Source organism: Festucalex cinctus, chromosome 1, assembly GCF_051991245.1.
Source record: "Festucalex cinctus isolate MCC-2025b chromosome 1, RoL_Fcin_1.0, whole genome shotgun sequence".
NCBI lineage: Eukaryota > Metazoa > Chordata > Actinopteri > Syngnathiformes > Syngnathidae > Festucalex > Festucalex cinctus.
The window spans coordinates 63,300,230-63,322,374 of NC_135411.1; the positions used below are offsets into that span (position 1 = coordinate 63,300,230).

The 22,145-nt window shown below is 39.9% G+C and overlaps 3 protein-coding genes across 6 annotated transcripts; all 3 read right to left on the reverse strand.

The window, feature by feature from the left end:
• Positions 1–57: 57 nt before the first annotated feature.
• On the reverse strand, positions 58–6,872 carry wbp11 (WW domain binding protein 11). Its single transcript, XM_077501103.1, has 12 exons — positions 6,675–6,872; positions 6,149–6,233; positions 6,004–6,035; positions 5,816–5,909; positions 4,999–5,195; positions 4,681–4,814; positions 4,250–4,410; positions 3,941–4,129; positions 3,540–3,665; positions 3,173–3,445; positions 2,731–2,913; positions 58–1,166 (listed from the first exon to the last, which is right to left on the reverse strand). The coding sequence occupies exons 2-12, from the start codon at positions 6,210–6,212 to the stop codon at positions 508–510; spliced, it is 2,112 nt and encodes a 703-aa protein (XP_077357229.1). The 5' UTR covers positions 6,213–6,233; positions 6,675–6,872; the 3' UTR covers positions 58–507.
• A 1,858-nt stretch (positions 6,873–8,730) lies between these two features.
• bglap (bone gamma-carboxyglutamate (gla) protein) lies at positions 8,731–10,920 on the reverse strand. Of its 3 annotated transcripts, none has more exons than XM_077504735.1 (5): positions 10,863–10,920; positions 10,107–10,222; positions 9,539–9,892; positions 9,197–9,272; positions 8,731–9,112 (listed from the first exon to the last, which is right to left on the reverse strand). In XM_077504735.1, the coding sequence occupies exons 2-5, from the start codon at positions 10,162–10,164 to the stop codon at positions 9,010–9,012; spliced, it is 591 nt and encodes a 196-aa protein (XP_077360861.1). In that variant the 5' UTR covers positions 10,165–10,222; positions 10,863–10,920; the 3' UTR covers positions 8,731–9,009. The 3 variants fall into 3 exon arrangements, with proteins under 3 accessions (XP_077360861.1, XP_077360782.1, XP_077360939.1); XM_077504656.1 differs by having other exon boundaries at positions 10,637–10,896; XM_077504813.1 differs by lacking the exon at positions 10,863–10,920 and adding an exon at positions 10,357–10,478.
• A 556-nt stretch (positions 10,921–11,476) lies between these two features.
• On the reverse strand, positions 11,477–14,014 carry mgp (matrix Gla protein). 2 transcript variants are annotated; one of them, XM_077501381.1, is made up of 5 exons: positions 13,967–14,014; positions 12,411–12,521; positions 12,304–12,333; positions 12,069–12,171; positions 11,477–11,939 (listed from the first exon to the last, which is right to left on the reverse strand). In XM_077501381.1, the coding sequence occupies exons 2-5, from the start codon at positions 12,499–12,501 to the stop codon at positions 11,780–11,782; spliced, it is 384 nt and encodes a 127-aa protein (XP_077357507.1). In that variant the 5' UTR covers positions 12,502–12,521; positions 13,967–14,014; the 3' UTR covers positions 11,477–11,779. The 2 variants fall into 2 exon arrangements, with proteins under 2 accessions (XP_077357507.1, XP_077357517.1); XM_077501391.1 differs by lacking the exon at positions 13,967–14,014 and adding an exon at positions 13,517–13,614.
• Between the last annotated feature and the right edge of the window lie 8,131 nt (positions 14,015–22,145).

Consider the following 22,145-nt stretch of genomic DNA (forward strand, 5'->3'; position numbering starts at 1 on the left):
AATAGGGCAGTTAAGATTTACATAGTGCCCTTTTGCTTATATAAGATCACACAGACACGGGTTCCTGAAGTGTTTATTTAGATGCAGATCAAACAGTTTGAGGCATCTTTGTTTGCCAGTGGAATAAAAAACAAACAAACAAAAAACACTATGTTGGAGAGCCTAATAAAACCCAGAGCAGAATACATAATATATCAACAATAAAGAGAGACAATCATAGAATGGCTTCTGGCAAAAAAAAAAAGGCCTAATAGCTACCACTCCATTAGACCTATTTGTTTCTTTTTACTCATAAAATTTCACATTTTATGTTAACAGATTGATTTTGTTTTACTAGTAATATTCCAGATTTAATGAAATAACAGTTGAGAGCATTTCTTAGAACACAGCTGTCTTGGATTCTAGCAAAAGCAACAGATCCAGGATAGCCTTGGAGAACACTACCCTATTACTTTGCACTTTGAAAGAGACAAATACAACACAGCTTCAAGTTTGATCTTGGTGCTATCAGAGGAGTCCCTCCATCTCTCTCATAAAGGCTTCATAGACCTGGTCCTTGGTCTTCATGCTGGGCTGAGCCACAGCCCCAATCTGAGATGGGTGAGACATGCCCATGGAAGCAGCGGAAGAGTGATGATGTTTGTGGCCATGGCCACTTCCCATACCATCATCTCCTCTCCTTCCCCCGACAACACCTTTGTCCAACGGACCAACCGCTGGCCCCGGCGCCGCACCACTCTTGTCCCTTCGCACTCTCAGTGCAGTGGGCACAAACCGTGTGACCTCCGCTTTGGGATTGATAATTTGTGGTTTGGCAGAGATGGTGGCCCCAGAGCCAGCACCGGCTGCCAGGCCGCCTGCACCAGCGACGGAGGTGAGGTTGGCCCGTTTTTCAATGGTGGCTGCGTGGAGGTGGCTAACAGCAGAGGCTGCAGCAGTCCCTGGGGGAGGGGGGATCTGCATGACATTGGCACGCATGGACATTGATGGAGGAGGAGGCATGTTGCCTTGTGAGCCATCCTGGCCGGATCCTGGGCCTTTTTGCCGCTGGACGAGGCTGGGAGGAGCACTGAGCACGTTGGCGCTGAGAGGTGGTGGGAAGAGGGCAAGAGGTGGCGCCAAGGGACGGGGGGGCCCTCCTGCTCTTGGGGGAGGAGGTGGGATACCTGGAAGGAAAAGCACAAGAATTGCATATTGATTAGCTTTTAAGTACATAATTGACCTCTTGCTCAAATGTTTACATTTTGGATGTTTACATACCAAGTCAAACGACTCAACTATTGTACAATTTGCAGTAAAAACTAATTTATTTCAAATCAGAAATATGTAGTTTGAATTTAAAACAACTTGGGAATTCACCAGGGTCAAGGAATAGACCACAAGACAGCTGCAAAGACCACATACTGACACTAATCCCACTTTGATGGTTGGTGCAGCTGCTGTGATAAAGTATAAATGACACATTTACCAGCATTCTGGTTAATGCTATACGTTCCATCCCACGTATGTTTTTTGTGCATCACTTTTTACATTACTACTTCTGGTTGTGTAATTTGATAATAGTAGGCAGCGTGGCTCAGTGGTAGAATGGTCTTCTCCCAACACAAAGGGTGTGGGTTCGACTCCAGGCAATTGTGACCTCATCAAAGTATTCTTGAGCAAGATACTAAACCTCAAATTGATCCGGATGCTGCACCATCAGTAGGTAAATGAGTAGTAGCGCTTTGAGAGCCTCGTAAGGTGGAATATAAATAAATAAATCTCGTAAGCACTATATAAATGAAGTGCCATTTAATAAGAGAGCATCCGTAAGTATAGACATTAATTACAGCAGCATTAGCTCTCTTATATCGCTTAGTCTTATATTGTCAATAAAATGTCATTCATTAAAACTAGGTGTAACCTACCTGGCAGATACCAGAGTTCTAAATACTTCTTACAACATTTTGTTGACCTTTTCAGGGACAAAGGTTACTTTTGTTTGTAAGCAGTACCTTGAGCATTTTAAATGTTTTATTTAAATGTATTCAGGGTTGTGTTTAAAGGGCCATGTCAGATTTTTTTTTAATATAGTTGTCATTGGAGTTTTGTTTGTATTGAAGGGAAAATAACTAATCAAAATCATAAATTGGATTGGGTTGAGGGGGATCAGAGATTTTATTTTAAGGCCATATCGCTTAGTCCAACTGTGATTGGCTAATGTGTGAAAAGAGGTGGTTCTTGTGAGTATCATGCCAACCTTTAGGCTTCACATAACACTTGTAATCGATGAACAACGACAAAGAGGACTACCAGTGTTCACTTTCTTACCAATAAACCACATGTGTAAGAGGAGATAAATCTTGATTATGAGTCCAATCGCTTTGTGAGGAAACAGTCATGGCAAAAAAAATAAAATAAAAAATAAATAAAAAAAGACATGGAATTCTGTTTAGGGATGAGTTACTATGTATTATTGTACAGTGAATATGTAAGAGGAAATGTGAATATTTTCTTTGCTGCTTTCGCCCCTAAAATTTTAAGTAAAAAAAAAAAAAAAAAAAAAAAAAAAGAATTGTGATAAAATCGAGATCGGGAATTTATTGCGAAAGAATCGTGATATGACATTTTTACCATATCGTCCACCCCTAGCGTGTCGTACCATTGAAATACATGAACATTCTTTAACCCCTCCACAAATGAATGCCACCAATTTGTCTGACTTGACTCTGTCTGCAATCATAAACTTACCAGGTGGTGCTGGGGGTGGTAGCCGGGGAGGGGGTCCACGTGGCGGGGGGCCTGGAGGAAGACCGGGAGGGGGACCAGGTGGTGGACCAGGTGGGCGACCCGGTGGAGGACCAGGGGGTAAAAGTCGAGGTATTGGAGCTCTCATGCCAGGAATACCCAATGGCCTTAAAAATGGAGGAGCACCTGAAGACATGATGCATAAAACACAATACATATTAAGATTTCAAGCAAAAGCTACACAGAAAAGAGTTGCAGTGTATTTTTTAAGGATGGGTAATGTTTGTGTTAAGGCCCAGCGGTTGAAATATATTTAAAGATACATTTACCCTAGATTTTAGTAATAACAGCAATGAAGGGACATAGAGGCGTTTGCTTTGTTGTTGACTGCAGTGTGTTTCGGGCAGACAAGCAGACGTGACAATGAATAGGATGCTAATCTGACCTGGTGGGGGGCCAGGAGGTGGACCAGAGGGTGGACCAGGAGGCCTGATTGGTGGAGCTGGTGGAGGACCCATAGGTGGAGGCCCAGTCATTGGTGGACCCTGCAAGGGTGGAGGCTGTCCCACAGGACCACTTGGAGGCAGGAGACGCTGACCGCCGGCAATCGGTTGGGGCGGGTCCCCTGGTGGCCCCGTGTCTTCAGCGTCAGAGCTATCCGATTCATCTGTGTACTCTTCCTCAACTTCTTCTTCGTCCTCTTCAGGAATAGACTGACCTGAACAGAGAAGATAACATCATGTCTCATTATTTACAGAATTAAGGTCAATGTTTTTGAGCAGAGATCATTCCCACGAGTTCAGTATACAAACCTGCCATCCGTAACATCATCGCCTGCAGAGGCGTGATGGCCTTGGTCTTCTTCCCAGACTTCTTTTTCTTTTTCGTTTCATCATGTGATGTATCTGAAGGCATATCTGCAAAATGTACACTGCGACCTAACATACAGTACAAAATCAAAATAATATATTAGTATCAAGACACAAACATACTGGCAACAATTGGAAATCACACAGAAAAAGAATGGAAAAAAATATCCTACAAGACTTAATTGCTTTTGAGAAAGTTTATCCAATTTCTTTTTGATAACTCAAGCAGAACTGACCATTTTGTAGACAAGTCGCATCATTTTGAATATGCTTCTACTTTATAATGGTGACTTGACATTTCATAGCATAAGCAGTTACAACAGGCTACAATCTAAAACTCTCACCAGCTTGTCTTTCACCCCTCTCCTCACGTCTGTCTCCCTTTCTCGAGTCACCATCTTCATCCCGCTCGTCGTCACTGTCTTCCTCAGAGTCGCTGTCATCGTCGTCCAGATCGTCCCTGTCGCTCCCACTGCCGCTGTCCTGATCTCTTCTGTCTGTTGAGGCCCTGTCTAAGCCAGGAATTGAGGTCTCTACTCAGGCCAAAAAAGAAAACAAAAAACAAAAACACAAAAAAACAAACAAACAACAATCTAATTAAATAACAAATAAACATCCACTATTCAAAATATCAAACAAAATGTATGTCTTACCAGATTCAGTGCCATAAGACCGCCGTGAAGGAATACCATATAGTGCCAAGACTTGAGGTGGTGGGGGCCCAGGTGGAGGCCCTGGCGGTTTCTTCCCAGGGGGTAAACGTGGCACAGGTGGCAATGTTGGCAATACCAAGCCAGACGATATAGGTGCTTTACTGTGGGGCACACATAATAGAATGCTGGCAATCTAACAATATTGATCTGCCGTTCGGGAAAATCCAGATATTCCCGATGGCTACCACGCCCCTGAATAGAGGAGAGTTTTTTTTTAAGTGCCAAATAAGCCAAGAGCTCATGGTCTTGATATAGGTAAGCCAATTAGACACCAAAGAAGAGCTCACACTTATTAGACCTGGACAAAAAAAAAGAAAAAAAAAAAGAACACACAAGAAAATCTAAATAAATGATTGGGAGTTAGAGCCTACCCAAAAAAGGAGCCCTTCTTCAGTATTGAAGGAGGCTGAGCCCCTGGTAGAGGGATGTCCTGAATGTGAATATTGGAAGGTGCATGGGGCATATCTGGTAAAGGAATACTGTCAACCTCCACAGATTCTGCATTCTGCAAGGAAAAGAAAACATTAACAGTGTTGCTGTCAATAAAAACACAACACAACCTTCGAAATGACTCATTGAAATGAACTCATGACGTTTGACAATTTGCAGTATAAAACGCTGCTCAATGCATGTTTTACCTAGCAGGGATACATTATCATCTCAATCAAAGGTTAAAAAAAAATACAAACCTTGACTGAATCGAAATAGAGTGCCAGCTGGCCCCGTTTACTCTCGTATTCTAGTTCCAGTTTGCGCAGATCCTTGTAGGTTTCAGGATTCTCCCGCTCATACAGACGAACAATACGTTCAAATGTCTCACGCAGCTTCTTCCGCTTGTCCCTCAGCACCTTCTCATTTAGTAAGGGCTGCTGGACAGGGTTAAACTCTATTGCAGAGAATAAATAATACCCTCAGATTTAAATGAATTTTACAGTCACAGAATAGTGAATGTACAGGTCTTAAAGGGATCGTTCGGATTTTTTAACATGAATCTCAATTTCATCCTCACCTCCAGTGTGTGCGATCAGCACTGACTTACCCCTGACAGCTAGCTGATCCTTCCGCTAGAAGTTGTTTGTCTTTTCGAAGGGGGAAGGATACGCTAGCTGGCTGCAGTGCGTCGATTAGCCGTCTTCAGGGCGACGCACAGTGATACGAACGAACAGAAAATTAGTGGCTGGCGGTAATGGCGTCTGACTTTTTTCAGAAAAGGAGTATTGTGATGGAAATGTATCACGCTTTTGAACACAAATAGTTTTTAAAAGAAAAACGCTTTATTTCCGAGACCCCAGGCAGCTTGCTGGACTATTTTCCTCTCGTCCAACACCGGATCAGAACTCGTGTCACAGAACGCTGTCAGGGGTAAGTCAGTGCTGATCGCACACACTGAAGGTGAAGATGAAATTGAGATTCATGTTAAAAAAATCCGAACGATCCCTTTAAAAGAACCAAGCAATTCTTACAACTATAAGTACGATTAATGGTATAAATTCTACAGTCTCTCACCCATTTCATCCAATTTCTCCATGTCTCTAATTATCTGTCTGGGATCCTTCATCTTAAGCACTGCCGCTCTCACCATCATTCTCTGCTTTTTGTTCTAGAAATAAAATAAATAATAGTAGAGAAAGGTAAATGGCAAAAGAATTGCTTCACAAATGATTCTAAAATACAAATAATAATAATAATAATACCTTTTTTAACTCCCTTTTCCTGGCTTCTTTTCCTGTTTAAAAAAAGTCAAGTGTGCACATTATTATGCTAATCTGATCATAGCTGACAATTTCTGCTTCTTTGCATTTTGCACTAACAGCAAGGTACTGGCTGGCAGGTACTTACTGGCCTGATCCGTGGGGTTCATGAATTTCCCACTCTTGGTGGACGAAGTTGAACGTCGTCCCATTGTGACGCTGTCTCCTTTTGCCTAATGGGACATTCAAATCCATCAAGGATGACATGTGTAACAAACAACCAACTTCCAAGTACATGCATTTAAAAGTTATACACACAATGTTTCAATTCTACAAGTACATGTATTTCAAAAAGCAGTACATCACTAATCCCATAAAGTACATTAAGGAAACAGTGTAGTGCGAACATAAGTTTATTCATTCATTATACACATTATGTGTACATTTGCACAAAACTCCCGATCAGCGAACGAATGAACATTTTAACTCTACAAAGCATAGTGTGCTAAAATAATCAGAGGTAGAAAATATACAGATTGTTTATTTTAAAAACAAGCAAGATTACTAAAACGACGCTGCGAATTAGCCGAAAAGCTAATATTAGCCTGCACTTGTAGCTATGGCCGCGTTAGCTTCAACAGCGGAGAACACACAGAAATGTAATACAGTATTACCTTAAGAAGAAAACAAGTAGAAAGGGTAATACTCCCCGAACACGACTCGGCTAATATGGTTTAAATACTGTATTTTGCTTCAGCCAGACAACTGAAACTGAAAGCAACTGAATGGAACACGACTTTTCGTTAGCTGCTCGCCATGTTAGCGCAGGCACTGGCAACCGTAAGCAACACCGGAAGTAGATCAACTGACACCATCAAAATAAGACAGCCGAGCCATCAGGCGTTGTGACCCCAGCCGTAGTAAAACGATAAAATTCATTTTGTTACAATGTTTACTTTCATTTTCTTTCAGCAAATACTACAACTATTTTACCCCCACCAAATCCCCCCACTAAATAAATAGTTTTACTCAAATATTTGTTTTTGTTTTTTTCTTGTTTTTCTTTTTTGTTTTTTTGTTTTTTTTCCTGATTTCAAATTCAATTTATTGAATAATCAATTTCAGGGACAGTATATGTAAAACTATGACACTGACCTGACTATACATTTACATGTTTTTACTGCCATAAATGTCACTCTTACTGTAAATAAAGTCTGAATGTACTGTATCTATCTGTTCTATCCGTTGTTGATCATGTGATTTAGTAGGAGGTTGGTGGACGTGAAAAAAGTACACAGCAGAGGGCGACATTTCACTGTTTTATGTCGTCTGTAAAAACAACACCTAAATTTTATGAAATAGATTATTTGGCGTAAAATCATTTTATTGCCATTAACCATGTTGCATTGCAGAAAACATGCGGACATATATAGCTAAAAAAAAACAACAACAAACCAAAACAAAACAAGCAAACAAACAAACAAAAAAACACTCCATTTGTGACAAACTGGAGTAATTGGCAAAGGAATTCCTGGGGCCCAATCGTACATCTTCAACAACATATTAAAAATATATCTGCTAGATTGGTTGATTACTCAATAGACTTGAGGACTCTGCTTTAAACTTAGAAAACTGAGTTTAGAATAATCCTATTTCATTCCAGCAATGGAGAATTCCTGCAATCTCAGAGATATTTGGGTGTGATAATGTCATCCATCATATTAAATAAAAATATCTCTTTGCTGGTAACTAGTGGCTCATAATAATTCCATAATCAAATGTGTTGGAAGTTATAAAAGCAATTACAGTCAAAGTGCAAATTTGATATAATTTGAGATGTAAATATGACAGACACAACACAATCAGTGTCAATGAAACTAAACAGGCTTTATGTTGAACAATATAAGATTTATTCCTCCAAATCTGAATGAAATGTTCACAAAGATATGTGGATTTCATAGCCACTTACCAGGCCATAATGACAGAGGACAAGCAAAAGCATAAACAATTTGGGGTTGATATGCAAGAGAAAGTTGAAGAAGACACGTTCAAGTAACATATTGTTTTCAGTGATGAGGTCACTATTCATACAAATGACAAAGTCAATAAGCATAATGTTCATATTTGAGGTGAAGAAAGTCTGAAGTACTGAATTGCATGTCCCGTATCGCAGGCAGAACACATACAGACGATTGTGAAATTGGCAGTGAATACACATATCTTTGAATTTTTCACTCATATTTGGAGGCGTAAATATTATATTGTTCAACATTAAGCCTGTTTAGTTTCATTAACCTTGACCATGTAGTTTCTGTCATATTTATATCTCAAATGATAGCAAATTTTATGAAACACCCAGGATATAAGGGACCATATGGAGGCCATGTGGTTAGGCCCTTATGTGTGGAGTTTGCACATTCTCCTGCTGTATATTCTGGCTTGCTCTCACATTCCATAAACATTCATGCTAGGTTCATCGAAGACTCTGAACTGCCTATCTGCGTGAACGTGAGTGTGAACCACTACATACAGTATATAGCATGACATACTATAGGCCTAAGTGTGATAGTTATACTTCATGAGTAGTCCCATCGAAGTCTGTATTGATGAGTGTAAAGTACTTTAACATCAGCATATACAAAATATGAACCTGTGTTTAACGCCTCCGGGTCCTCCCTGTAACCTTTATTCATCACACATAAGGAATAACGACACAACACAACACACACATTGATTTTCATTATTTTTTTACTTAGTCATCACGCTACTCTACAGGTTGAAAGAGGTGATAGAATCATAGGCTCAACTGGGCTGGTCTGTACAGAATTGTAAAAATAAAAAATTCACATGCCAGTGCTATTCCTTCAGCACTGCTCCCACATTTTTGCTCAAAACACTTTTGGAACTGTTTTGCATATAAAAGGGGTTCAAATTCAAAGAGAAAGGTGATAATATAAAGCAATATAAAGCTATTTATGTCATGATGGGGAGACACTTGTGGTTTGCCGTCTAATAAGGAACAGGTCCGTAGTAGGCGTTGTAGGCAGCCACAACTCCATCTGTGTCCATCATGTGATCGCAAGCCACGTTGGACTCGCAGACTTCTCTCAGGCTGAGTGAAGATAGAGAAGATAGAGATATGCTTTCCAAACATATTTTTGGTCAAAATCATTCATACAAGTTGTTAATGGCATACTTCTCCACTTGGGTCAGGGTCAGCTCTCTTCTTGGCACCACTGCAGCGGCCTGTGACCTGTCCACAAACACTTGACCTGCACACCACACACATTTAACGTCACCTTACTTCATTGTTTACTTAGTTCGAAAAGATTTCAAGTCATCCTACCCTGCTGATCAAACAAACCAAAGCCAAATTGTAAGTACAGTAGAGATGTATTACTATGATTCATTTGATTTGGTCATGGTGCTAGCAGTTTTAATTTTCGTGCAGAAAAAAGTGTTAAGACATTGTTTGACTCATAGATACAAATATGCTCTGAAGCACATCCAGTGCTAAAATGTGACCTCATGACCTTACCATGATGGCGATAGTTGTAGCGGTCATCACCGTTGTTGTAGCGGTCATCACCGTTGTTGTAGCGGCCATTGTCACCATTGTAGCGTCCATTATCACCGTTGTAGCGGTCGCGGTCACCGTTGTTGTAGCGGCCATTGTCACCGTTGCTGCGGCCATTGTCACCGTTGCTGCGGCCATTGTCACCGTTGTAGCGGCCATTATCACCGTTGTAGCGGCCATTATCACCGTTGTTGTAGCGGCCATTGTCGCCGTTGTTGTAGCGGCCATTGTCATAGCGGTCGTTGTCGTTGCGGCGGTGGTCATCACGGTCATGACGGTCCTCATCACGGTCATCGCCGTTGGAATCCATTGAGTCTGGAAAATATGAGAAAAAATCAAGTCAGTCAAGTTAAAAAAGAAAAGAAGAAAAACAACTGAAGATAACATAAGGAATGTGCTTTGCCATGTAATATGCTTGGTCTTAAGTTTCATTACCAATGCTGATTTTCAGGAAAAAAAATCTTTCAATACGATCATAACACTCCCTATATAATTACACAGAAAGCATATATTAGTATGGATTTCTTACCTGAAGCCAGACAGGCAACAGCCAGGGAGCAAAAAAACAGGATGGCCAAAGTCTTCATCTTGAGTGTCAGGCAAGGACGAGGTTTGAAGATGGGAGCGTCTCTGTTGTTCTACTCTCTGCAAATGTATAGACCAACTCAGATTTATAGACGTGGCTCTCTCGATATGATTGGTTAGGGAATCATGTATCAAACACACACATGCGCACGCACACACACGCTCTAAGGAGAAAAAAAAACATTTACTCTCACATTTAACTCTTAAAGGCTTTCTGACGAGATTGCTGTGAAATCAAACTGGACTAATTACTGATAGTAGTTTTTGTAAAAACAATATTATGCTCGTTTTTTGCTTCTTCTGGGTCCAACAAAAAGAGTATTGCTAATTTCTTGGTCCTAAAATGCTCAACAGTATTATTATAATTTTTTTTTAATGAATCTGTTTTTTGGGGAGGGTCAAGCAAAATATGTCATGTGAGATTGTTGCAGAATTACAATAAAACGTCTGTGTAGGATTTGTGTTTAATTTTACCATGGAGTTTGATGATGTGTCAGTGTCGTGTGGTTTTTAGAGCAGCCTGGAGAATTCATATAGACTCGCCCATGTCACTCGCCATACTTGCCATAGAGGTCATATTACAGGGCATTCGACACATACAAAATCCAGTATCTTACATAACAGTTTAATTTTGATCATTTATAACTTATTTTAAATCACATTACTTCTATTTATTTGTATTAATGCCACTATTATTTACTGTATAAAAGAGGTGTCAAATTCAGGTCCAGAAAATAAAAACCCTGCTACAGTTTGGCTTTAGCCACAGGTGTTTCTACTCAACCAACAGGTAAACAAGCTCCCAGTTGATTAGAAGCACCTGTGGCTAAAGCCAAATTGTGGCAGGGTTGACACCTCTGCTTTGTCATCACTAATGTAAAAACTGAAATTGCTTATTCTATTCTGCTCTTTTTGTTCCCCCTCCCCCTATTTGAATTAGATTCTGGATTGCTCTTGCTGGAATCACACAGGATGTAATTTCACCGTCTGGGTCAATGTTGGGCCTTGGCTGTATTTTAGAGAATGACTTCAATGGACTTTCAGTTCCATTTCAGGACACTTGATTGGGTCATTTGTGGGTATGCGGGAGCACAGAGTACGAAATCATTAAAAGCATTTTCAGCTTTCAAATCTGCTGTGTGGCAGGGTGTTACAGCAATAGTCTGCAGCAGTAAAGCTCCTACTTTTACAAGGCGCATGAATTCCCCTGATGATTGCAACAAACACTCCTAATGAAAAGCCAAAAAGAGGATGAAGACAAACACAAAATAAAGGATTTTTATTTTCTTACTGACAGCAGAGCTGCGGGTGGATGATGGATAATAATGTAGTGTGGTTAGAGGAGCAAACGGTTAATATACAGGGAGCAAACATAACACACATAGCTTATAAATGATTGTAAGATGTGATCATTGGATAAAGCAGTTATCCTGTGCTTATACAAATGTCATATCATGTATTATTTAAAAATGATCACATCTAGAAGACACCATTATAACTTAAGTCATATACTGTATAATAAGTCCCTGTTGGTGAAATGTGTCTGTTGCAAACATATATCCAGATGTTCAAGACACTTTTGCATTTGGTTGTATATTGTTTGTGCGTGGGAGTTATTTAATATCGGCGAGCTGCAGTTGTTCTCCTCTGTGGAGTGCTGGTCCCAAAGTATCTCCGGTAGGCCACCTGGTAGCCATGGTGATAGGCGAAGAAGCGGCAGGGAGAGTAATCTTCGCAGGTCTCGGCACGTCTCTCTGCTGGGGACTTGACCCTGCGACTGAAGTTTAGAGAGGAGAGAGGTGCGTCTGTCACTTTCCTTCAGTCATTACTTCCGCAGTTTCATCATTGCTGTATTGTTTACACAATACACGATTTTCAATCTGCAGCGCATAGACGTGCATTTTACCTCATGAAGTAGCTGTTGTAGCCGTTTCCTCTGGGAAGGTTGTACACGGTGTGTCTCTGCGGCATGATGAAGGAATTGGCTCGCCTCGGGGCCACAAACACATCTGAAACCGCAATGTTTTTCATTTAACTCAAACACACATTTTAAAGCAGCCAGACAGCAGGCCACTGATCTTTTAAAGAAACCTTGAGTGCGAGTTGCATGCAACCGTAAATTTTGAAGGACATTGATTTACCTTCATTGGATTCTGTGCTTTCATTGGAGTCTATAGGGAAGGACGTGGAATGGGGTTAATCATAAATGCTTAACTGCATATACCATCACAGTGAAGGCAATACATACCTGAATTTGAGCGGGTAGCTCTACCTCTGCTAAAGGAGACGCACAGCGAGAGCACAGCACAGAGTGCAAGAAATTGAAGAAGGCTTCTCATTTTTGGGCCTCTTTTTCTGCCTGGAACATGCGGGGGGAAAAAAAGTTATTTATGAAGCATTTTTAATTTGCTTGCTTGTTTTTTTGTTTTTTTAGCATTTTTATTTTATTTTATTTTATTTTTTTCTCTATAACCAGTCGTTGTGAAGTTTGGATGTTTTTTGGGGGGCCGATTTTTTTGCCTGGAACATGGTGGTGGTTGGGGGGTTATTTATCTAGCATTTTTAATTTTCTTCTTCTCCTTCTTCTTTTTTTAAAATCTATAACCAGTAGTTGTGAAGTTTGTTTTTTTGGGACCTCTTTCTCTGCCTGGAACATAGGGGGAAAGTTATTTGTCTATCATTTTTAATTTGCTTTATTTTTTTTATTTATTTATTTTTTTAAAGCCAAAACCAGTTGTTAAGTTTGAACTATCTGGCATGACCTTTGAGTGTTCCTATAGAGCCTGAAATCTATAGCGTGCATCATATATAATCTTCTTTTCCCATGCAGTATAAATGTCCGAATGGGACAAATATAGCTTACTTGTATTTATAAAACCAGCCTGAAAACCCTCAAAGCCAGAGCCAATCCACAAGAAGGGCCTTGCAGTTCAAAATTCTATTTGTGAGGAAGAACCATAAAAGAGCACTTGGTGTTTAACGCAGCACTACCAACTCAAGGAGAACTAGATTATGGTTATAAAGAAGTGCGCGCACACACACACAGGCACAGAATTGGCACATATGCGGTCATAGAAGATCCACTGTAAAATGTGCAGAACCTGTACAAACAGAATTACTTTTCACAATTTTTACTCTCATGCATCGATGCTGCATTTGCATGCCTGCACTGCAGAGGAGCTTTCATCCCCCCCGTCTGTTTGTGGTGTTTGGATACGATTCAGTTCCAGCTGCCTCCCCTTTTTCACTGTCAATAGATGCTTTCATTATACAGTGAGCACACACACACATACACACACCCATGGGACACTCTGACACATGCTTACATACTCTCGGAATATTTATAACACCAACCCCTCAGGCATATCTTGGCCCCACTTAAAAACCCGCAGCAGTGGGCCCAGAAACAGCAAGTCTGCAGGCCAAAGTTCAAAAGGAAGCCACATGTGCGTTTGATAGTGTGCATGTGTGTTTGGAAATGCTGACAACAATATTTGCAGAGTTCAATCGGCACTTAATTCTTCACAGGTGTGTTTATGGCCCACAAGCCCCTGCAGTTTGAATCTTTCCACCTCAATGGAAAACGTTGCTTACATGATTTAAAAAAAAAAAAAAAAAAAAGTAACCCAAAATATCAAAATCAATTTTGCAATATTGCGAAAGAATGTGTATTAAAAATGTGATATTGAAAATGCATAAAAGAAAACAAAAAAAATACAAAAAAGGCAACAAAAACAGAAAACATCTTAATAAAAACAAGACCAGCAATTAATTTAAAAACATAATATTCCATAATGTACTCACCGTTAATTAAGTATGGAGTAGGAAGTGTTGGTAATATCAGTCAGTCTATTTTTCCTGAGGAATATTTCCTAATTCCTCAGAGCAAGACTTTTATACTTACCTCTCCTCCCTCCACCCTTTCATTTCACCCACCGACTCCCTCCCCAATTGCCCTTTCTCCTCCCTTCTCATGTGTATCAACCCTCTTTTTTTTCCATCATTTATTCAAACCAGAGTATTAGCTCACTCTCCCCAACTCCCATGATTCACCAGTACAGTTGGGAAGGCAAGAAAAACACAGAGGGGGTAAACAGAAGCCGGCTGAATGAAGTCTGGCTGGAGGACACTGAAACTGGCTCATAGCAGGTACATGATAATATTCACTGCCATTTGACAGCACGACAGCAAATTATATGAAACACACTCACCACCGTCCATCTCTCCAGGCAGTGAGTGGATGCGCTCCACTTTTAGGCCCCATAATTCAGATGTGGTGAGGCATGGGCAGCAGTTCTTGATGATGGAGTGATTCAGAGAGCAAGCCACCAAAGATTTACATGGGGGGATTTTGGAAATGTTCCTTTACGTTCATGAAAGGAGGATGTGTTCTCATATGGGCAGTGATGTCTGTGATAGGCAATAAAAAGCAAACGTCTAAAGTGCAAACAAAACGAGGTCTTTATTTTGAAACACCAACAAAAAGGTGATCAGTGATTTATTTGTGAACATGTCTGGGGGGTGTAAAAGCACTTATGTGGTGGTTTCACAGCCAAGTCCACTAACGTCTCAATGGTCCAATTATGCTGAGGTCGATGCAGGAGTAAGATTATGGTGTATATCTGAGAGTTATGCAATGCCAAATCACTTTTGGCTCAAGCAGGATAGCTGAGTGAGAGCCGACCTCTGCCAACAGTAAACAAACGAGAATAGGAGGCCAGTCGATGCCAGGAAGCTGCGAGACGCAGACTCCTCACATCAACATTCGGATGGAGATAAAGGCTGCAGACTTCATGAGGACGAGATTGGCTCTGACTGAGAAAAACTGCAGACGAGGTTGAGGGTGGGGGTAATACACACATTCAGTCGTGTTATTTGGGCGGCTGTTGTCCAATGGAAATATTAAATGTCCAAATTCGTTATTTCTGATTGGGAAAGTGTAATGACTGAGAATCAGTCCAACAAAATCCTGCATAAATTCCACAGTAAATTCAGATGATTGTACAGTACTTTGACTATCCAAAACCATCAAATAAATGCTGGCACCTCACCCACACAAGTCCATTTAATTCAATTAACTTTGTGTTAGTTAGTGACGTCCACTGTTCATATTGTGATTTAAAAGCATAGAAGTGGCTTGATTTACAGCCAACTGACATCCAGATTAATGAGAAATTAGAAAACAGGAAGTAATGGGAGGTGTCCATCACACCCATGTGTGACTAACAGTACATATTGGTGGACACAAATCAACATTTATTGACTGTTATTATGAATTATAGATTTTGTCATTGACTTTGACTGCTTTTATGGAATCTGATGGCATTTTGGTGTTTGTTTGCTGTGGTTTCTTGTCTGTTTTCATTACAGCTTGTTATTTAATTGGCAACAACAAACAGGCTTGTGGGTTTTTTGTAATTCTTTCGTGAATAATGCATCAATCTTGATGACTGGTCTTGATGAAGGTTTGTACTCTAATGAGAGCCAACCCAGATTCTGAAATCACAAGCCTCTTGTAGTTTGGTAGTTAGTGTTTCACATAAAGTAGCTGTCGTCCGTGCAGCTGTCATGATCAATTCCTACTCAATGCTCACTTGCAATCAGCCTGTGATTAACTGGAGACCAGTCCGCGGTGTTGTCTGCCTGCATCCTGAACAAGCAGTATAGAAAACGAATGGACGCACATGTTCTCCATATAGTTCTTAAAAACTACTTTCCATTCTGTTTTTCTGCAAGATGGAGCGTTCAAACAGATCAATTGATTCCAAGCCAGCAATCCAGGAGGCCTGCACTCTCGCGGTTGTACCCCCTCAAGGCCTCACACCTGGCCTCCAGCAACAAGCCACAGCCTGCACCCACACAGACAACTCGCCAGATTCAAGTGTGTTCCTCAGACATTTCCGTTCTTTCCTTGCAAACAGTCTGGTCTTCCCTGTGCGCCCACTGCGTCGTCTAGCCTTCAAAGCCGCCTCAGTGTTCAGTGTTTCGCAGCCTCATTGCCCCCTCACAGTCACCCTCCAGAGTTGTGCTGTTGGATCACAGGCTGCTTTGCAAATCTTTACCACTGTCACTGGCTGGCATGCTCTCGCTCAAGGCTCTTATCTGCTCTCTTCACAGGCTGAGCACTCCCTCTAATCTGCTGCCATCACTATAGTCCTCGGTTGCCCTTCTGAACTCTTCTGTCTGCCCACTTCCCAGTTTTTGTATCATATGGATCATTTTATTATGTTCCCATAGTCCAGCAAGCATTTGCACTAACACTATTTCTTCTTAGTTTCTGCTAACTGTTTAGATCACAGGGGATTTATTACTTTTCTTAGCCTGGACACTTTTAAAAACCATCCTGCAAGAAGAACAAAGGTGGTGCATGGTCAGCCAAGCAAAAAAGGTGGGATTGCTGTCATGGTGTTACCAGAAACTCACTGAATGTCCAATCAGAGCTTTGTGACGGCCTTTCTGAATTATTCATAGCACAGCATTTGTAGAATACATTTTCATGGTACCTGAGAATGCTTTGATTCTTATCATAACAATTCTAATCATAAATTCATTTGTTTCTATTTTTGTTAATTTCCTTCTTCAGGTAGTGGCTACATATATGAAAAGTCAATAAAAATGGGTTTCATTGTCTTTATCATGTGACTGATTTTTGCTCCACTGTATATCAGGCTATTGCAATGCACTCATCGGGATTCCTGGTAAGAATATCCAGAAAGTGCAATACATCCAGAACTGTGCTGCCAGGATCCTGATAGCGGTCCACCAGTTTGACCACATCACCCCCATCCTGAAATCACTGCATTGGCTCCCGGGGTCCCTCAGAATTGAATACAAGGCTTCCCCCTGCATCCATCAGTGCATTCACAGTCATGCCCCACAATACCTCAAAGAACCATCCGCTCTACATCTTCAAATCTCCTTCAAGCCCCCCAAACCAATCTCCGCACTATGGGCGATCGGGCCTTCTTCTCAGTGGCTTCCCAACTGCCTGAGGGATCCATAGCCTATTGACGTTTCCAAAAGGGTTTTTAAGACTTTTCTTTTTGCAAAAGCCTTGTGCTAGGCTTTTTAGTTTTTTTTACTTTGTAGCGCTATAAGTGCACTACAAATAAAATTTATTATCAATTTTATAATAATAATAATAATAATAATAATACTAATAATAATTATTATTATTATTATAATAATAATAATACTTATTATTATTATTATAATAATAATAATACTTATTATTATTATTATTATTACTTCTGGGTGTACCCCGCCCACTGCCCGAAGCTGGCTGGGATAGGGTCCAGCACCCCCACGATTCTTGTGAGGTTAATAAAATGGATGGATGGATGAGTTGTATGGGCCTCGACTAGTCTAAACACGGAATTCTGATTAATAATGTGTTTGTGGAATATGAATAAAGTCACCTGTGTATCCATCTCAGGGGCTGACCATTTTGCCACTTGCTGTTGACTGGAAATGACAATACAGTTACTCAGGGCTCAGGTAACGACCAATCACGATACAGCCTCCAAATGTCACATGTCCAAACTCAGAAAACAGGTGAAAGAAGAACAACTTTAATAGCTAAACAAACACAAACACATCAAGCCTACATTATAGTAATGTCCTAAATTTCAACTAACACTGAACAGTCAAATTAAGTCTAACTTTCTGGTTTAGGTAAGCCATTTAAGATTAAAAAGAAAAAAAATCATAAGCAGCTCAGTGTTTATTCTGGATTTTGCATGCTAAATGTTACATTTTTTAAGTGTAACAAGTGTTTCGAAGGGTGGGAGTCATGTTAGGGACAGGGTCAGAGGGGGCTGTCTTAAGAGAGATGTGAATCCTCTCAAAATAAAATAAAAAAATAGGGAGGGAACACTGCATTGTCTCAGCAGTAGCACAGGCACATTCTTTTTTATGTGTCTAAATGCTCGTTTACACTGTGACAGCGGTGTACTGTAGCCTATGGAAGAAAAAAAAATGTGACAATATACAGGTCGCCATTTGAAGATGCCCGTTATAAAGGAATTAAGGCCTATTCAAAAATAAATGACTAAATACAGTGGAACCTCTACTTACGAACGTCCCTTCATACGAAATTTTCGAGTTACGAAACTCCTCAACGGGAAAATATTGCCTCTTGTTACGAAATAAATTTCTAGATACGAAAGGTAAAAATGCATGACCGAACGCAACATACTTTAGGCTATGGCTATTTCCTACCATAGGTATCTATGAGCGTAAATACTAGATCGGTGTTTGTGCATGTTTCTGGCATCCCATTGGCTTAGAGGAACCTCTACCATAGGTATCTATGAGCGTATACTAGATCGGTATCTATACAGCGTCCTCATCATTCACCGCATGAGGTGTTCCGATAGTTTTTCGTAAATGTATGAACTAACGGCCAACGAATTTGTGCAAACAAATCAAACAATTGGTGATTGATGAAGGCACAGTAAGTTTTTAATTGCGACAAGACGGGCCTTTTTAAAAAAAAAAAAAAAAAAAAAAGATGCCTCGCCATACCGGAAGTTTCCATGAAGTTTCAAAATTTGTTTAAAAGAATCGCCCAGAAAAAGTGTTCACCAGTCGGGCGTTTGCTCACTAAGATGATGTTTGCCTTGGACATTTCCGAAGGATTGTTTTAAAAAAATAAATAAATAAAATATAAATAAATAAAATAAAATAAAAAACATCCATGGATCAGTTCTTTACAAAACACCAGGCAAAAAAAAAAAAAAAAAAAAAAAAAAAAAACACTTCTGAGAGAGAGGAACATGAACCAAAGAGGGCAAAAAACGATGAGGACAGCAGTTAAAAAGGTAAATGACCATCATTTTTATTCTTTACTTTATTCTTTGTTTTTTTTACATTATGCACAACTCTCATTTATTGTGCAATAATCTAATTGTAACATGTATTTGTTACATGTTTTGATGCATTTTTATGCTTTATAAAACATTTATATCTGAATTTTGGGAGGCTTGGAACGGATTAGGGCATTTACATGGAAAATGCGTCTCTACTTACAAAATTTTCTACTTAAGAACTTTCTTCCGGAACCAATTAATTTCGTAAGTAGAGGTACCACTGTAAATAACATTTGAACAGATCGGCCTGGAATAGATTGGCCATTCGGGAGCTGTTCTGAACTTTCCAATTGCCACCCCACCCTGATGTAATGTGTTTTATCAGATGTTATCAGCCATGACAGAGGATGCAAAAAGAAAAAAATATTTGAAGAAATGGGATTGAATGTTTGGACCAGTGAAACAGATTTGGGACATTCCAAAATGAGGGCATGACCTCAAATGAGTGAATATTTTGCTCATGTCTGCAAAAACAGAGGGACATAATCCAATGTTTGCGCTGGCTTGTTTCCGCAGGTGGCTGAGCAGGTGTGGCTCAGGGTGCTGTTTGGGTCAGACAAAACACATATTACACAACACTTGCTATACATGGACATCAACTAGAGCACCAAGGCATTTGGCCTGCTATCTTTTACTGCCTCTTTTTTATTTATTTATTTTAATGTTCTTGCATACATACTGTATATATTAAAAAAAAAAAAAAAAAAGGTATTCAAAAGCAGGGAAAGAAGTGTGTGACTCAGATAGTCAATGAAAATAACCGGTGATGTAATCATGTTCCTTGAGCGTGCCAATTCATGGCAATGATGGAAGTTCCGGGCCAGACTGGATGAAGGACAGACGTTACGCACCACTGTCCGCCTTTCGGAGCCTTTTGGTGGTTGTGTTGTCTCACGGCTGTAAATATTGCCGTCGGAAAGTCAACATCTACATGTTGTATTTGTGTTGCATGGCACGTAAAGCACTGACAATTTATTTCAGTTCAACACGATGCAATTGTGCGTAGTATGGATGTTCTCCTCTATGTAAGTAATCTGTGGTGGAAAATATAATACACTTTTAACAAATAGCACTATCACTAAAGGTGGATGAGGTGTAGCTGGGGTGCCCACTTCCATAAGGTCAAAAAGGAGGACATAAATTTAAAAAATAATAAGTGTTAACTCGCTGTAACGCGGTTCACTTTTCATGGCCTTGCTGTTTCACGGATTTTTTTTTTGTGTGAAATTGTGCATGCATTTTTTTTAACATTTTTTTTTTTTACAGTAATGTACCTATTTTATCAAATATATGAAGATTTGAACATTGAGAATGTTTAAACGAGAGTAATGTGAGAAAATGTAAATGCCTCTATGAGAAAAGTGTATAAACTGTGTGGTGAGATTTAATTTATTGCTTATTTCTTGGAACCTAACCCCAGCGGAAAACAAGGTTTATAGAGCATGTTTGTGTAACTAAATGGTAAAAATTATCAACAAAAAGTCAAACTTGTTTTTGACAATTAATTTAGTTAACAAAACAATGTTTTTAAACCACAAAGCAGTGACACGCTTCTGTGAAAGTGCAACGTGCCACAAAAGATAACTTCTTCTGAAAAGCAAATAACAAGGAAAAATGTCTTCAATGATGACGCACCTGCTGTTTGCCTCTTCGTTTTATGTCTTTCCGTCCCTGCGTGATGTTCTATGACTGCTTTGCCCTGACTGCTCTCGTCCAAATCACACCGGCAAAGCGTGTAGAAACCGTGACGCCAGTCTTGACTGCTTTTGGCCTGGAAATTGTGCTCTTTCGTCCATTCAATATTAAAAGATGTCAGACGTTTTGGCGTTTTTGCTAGGGCTGCCTTTTTGCTGCAATCAAGGAAGACGGCGAGGATATGACGTAGTCAGATAGCCACACGTGGAGCTTTGTTTACATTTATTGAACCAATGATATTCGAGATTTTTAACTGAAGCCACTCTTGGCCAATCACAGACCAGTTGTGACAAACGTGGGATGGGGCTGATGTTGGGTCACATAAACTCAACCGCGGCTTATTGTCTTTAAAAAGGAGGACAAATCAGCATCCTGCCTAGGGTTGCGCAGGACACATCACTGAAAATTCTATCTAAATCTAAAATTCTATCCTGCCAAAATCAGGACGCCTGGCCACCCTATGGTGTAGCTAACACACCACCAATAAGAAAGAAAACGTGAAAATGGAGAAGCTATTGCTAATCACTTAGTTCAAGTGAAATGCAGAGTCAAGAAAAACTAGAATATTTGCTTAGGTGTACAGTACACTTTTCACAGATGTCTACCTGAAACCGTGTTAGTGAGGAGAGCAATTAGTTATAAACAGAAAATTAGAATTACAGTTAATAAGTATAAAAAAGTTAACTAAGACAACAGCACCATAGTAAGTGCAAACCCGAAAACCGAAAATGAATCGGTTACGGCTGCCATCAGCCATGACGAAAAGCTTATATGGTCAAAATTATATTAAATATTTTCATCATGTCATGATATGTTATTTGCATTTATTCACACTATTTTGAACCCAAAATTACTGTATGGGCCGTATTTACTGGCAACATAGAAACGGACACATCTAGATTTTTATGAAGGGGCATGTCAATAGTTTAGTGCATTTGGGCGTTTCGGCGCTTTCTATTGCACGCTTCAGCCGCACCTGACAATTTGGTAACAAAAAGTAGACTAGGATTTAGACCAGCTAAAACTAGGCCTAAATTGTGGCACAGGGGGTGTAATGCGATTTTGGTGGATTTGATTGAGGCACAGGCAGACACAGTCTGAGCTGAGATAACAGCATGCGTCCGTACCTCTGAATCATTATAGAAATCAATTTATTGAATAAATTAGCATTCTGATTATCATTGCAAATATATTTTTAAAAGCACCCATAATATCTCTTTGTTCATCTGTCTATGTGAGCAATATGTAGTAATAGGCAAACCTGTGTATCCAACTGCTGCCATTCGTTTGGAATACATGGCTTCCTGTGAGCAAATCAACTTCGTGTTGAACTAAATAGGTCCAGGTTTCATGCTGACGATGAGCACATTTGTGAGTAAATTAAGACATTGTTATTTCAGTGTTCACACTTTTGAATG

Coding starts and splice junctions, on each gene's coding strand:
- wbp11 (XM_077501103.1), bottom strand. CDS start 6,212: ATGGGACGACGTTCAACTTCGTCCACCAAGAGTGGGAAATTCATGAAC. Junction 5,910..6,003: donor GGAAAAGGGAGTTAAAAAAG/GTATTATTATTA, acceptor TTTTATTTCTAG/AACAAAAAGCAGAGAATGAT. Junction 3,666..3,940: donor GAGGGGTGAAAGACAAGCTG/GTGAGAGTTTTA, acceptor ACTGTATGTTAG/GTCGCAGTGTACATTTTGCA.
- mgp (XM_077501381.1), bottom strand. CDS start 12,501: ATGAGAAGCCTTCTTCAATTTCTTGCACTCTGTGCTGTGCTCTCGCTG. Junction 12,334..12,410: donor AGCTACCCGCTCAAATTCAG/GTATGTATTGCC, acceptor CCTTCCCTATAG/ACTCCAATGAAAGCACAGAA. Junction 11,940..12,068: donor TACAACAGCTACTTCATGAG/GTAAAATGCACG, acceptor TCTAAACTTCAG/TCGCAGGGTCAAGTCCCCAG.
- bglap (XM_077504735.1), bottom strand. CDS start 10,164: ATGAAGACTTTGGCCATCCTGTTTTTTTGCTCCCTGGCTGTTGCCTGT. Junction 9,893..10,106: donor TGTTGCCTGTCTGGCTTCAG/GTAAGAAATCCA, acceptor CATATTTTCCAG/ACTCAATGGATTCCAACGGC. Junction 9,273..9,538: donor CTACAACTATCGCCATCATG/GTAAGGTCATGA, acceptor TGTGGTGTGCAG/GTCAAGTGTTTGTGGACAGG.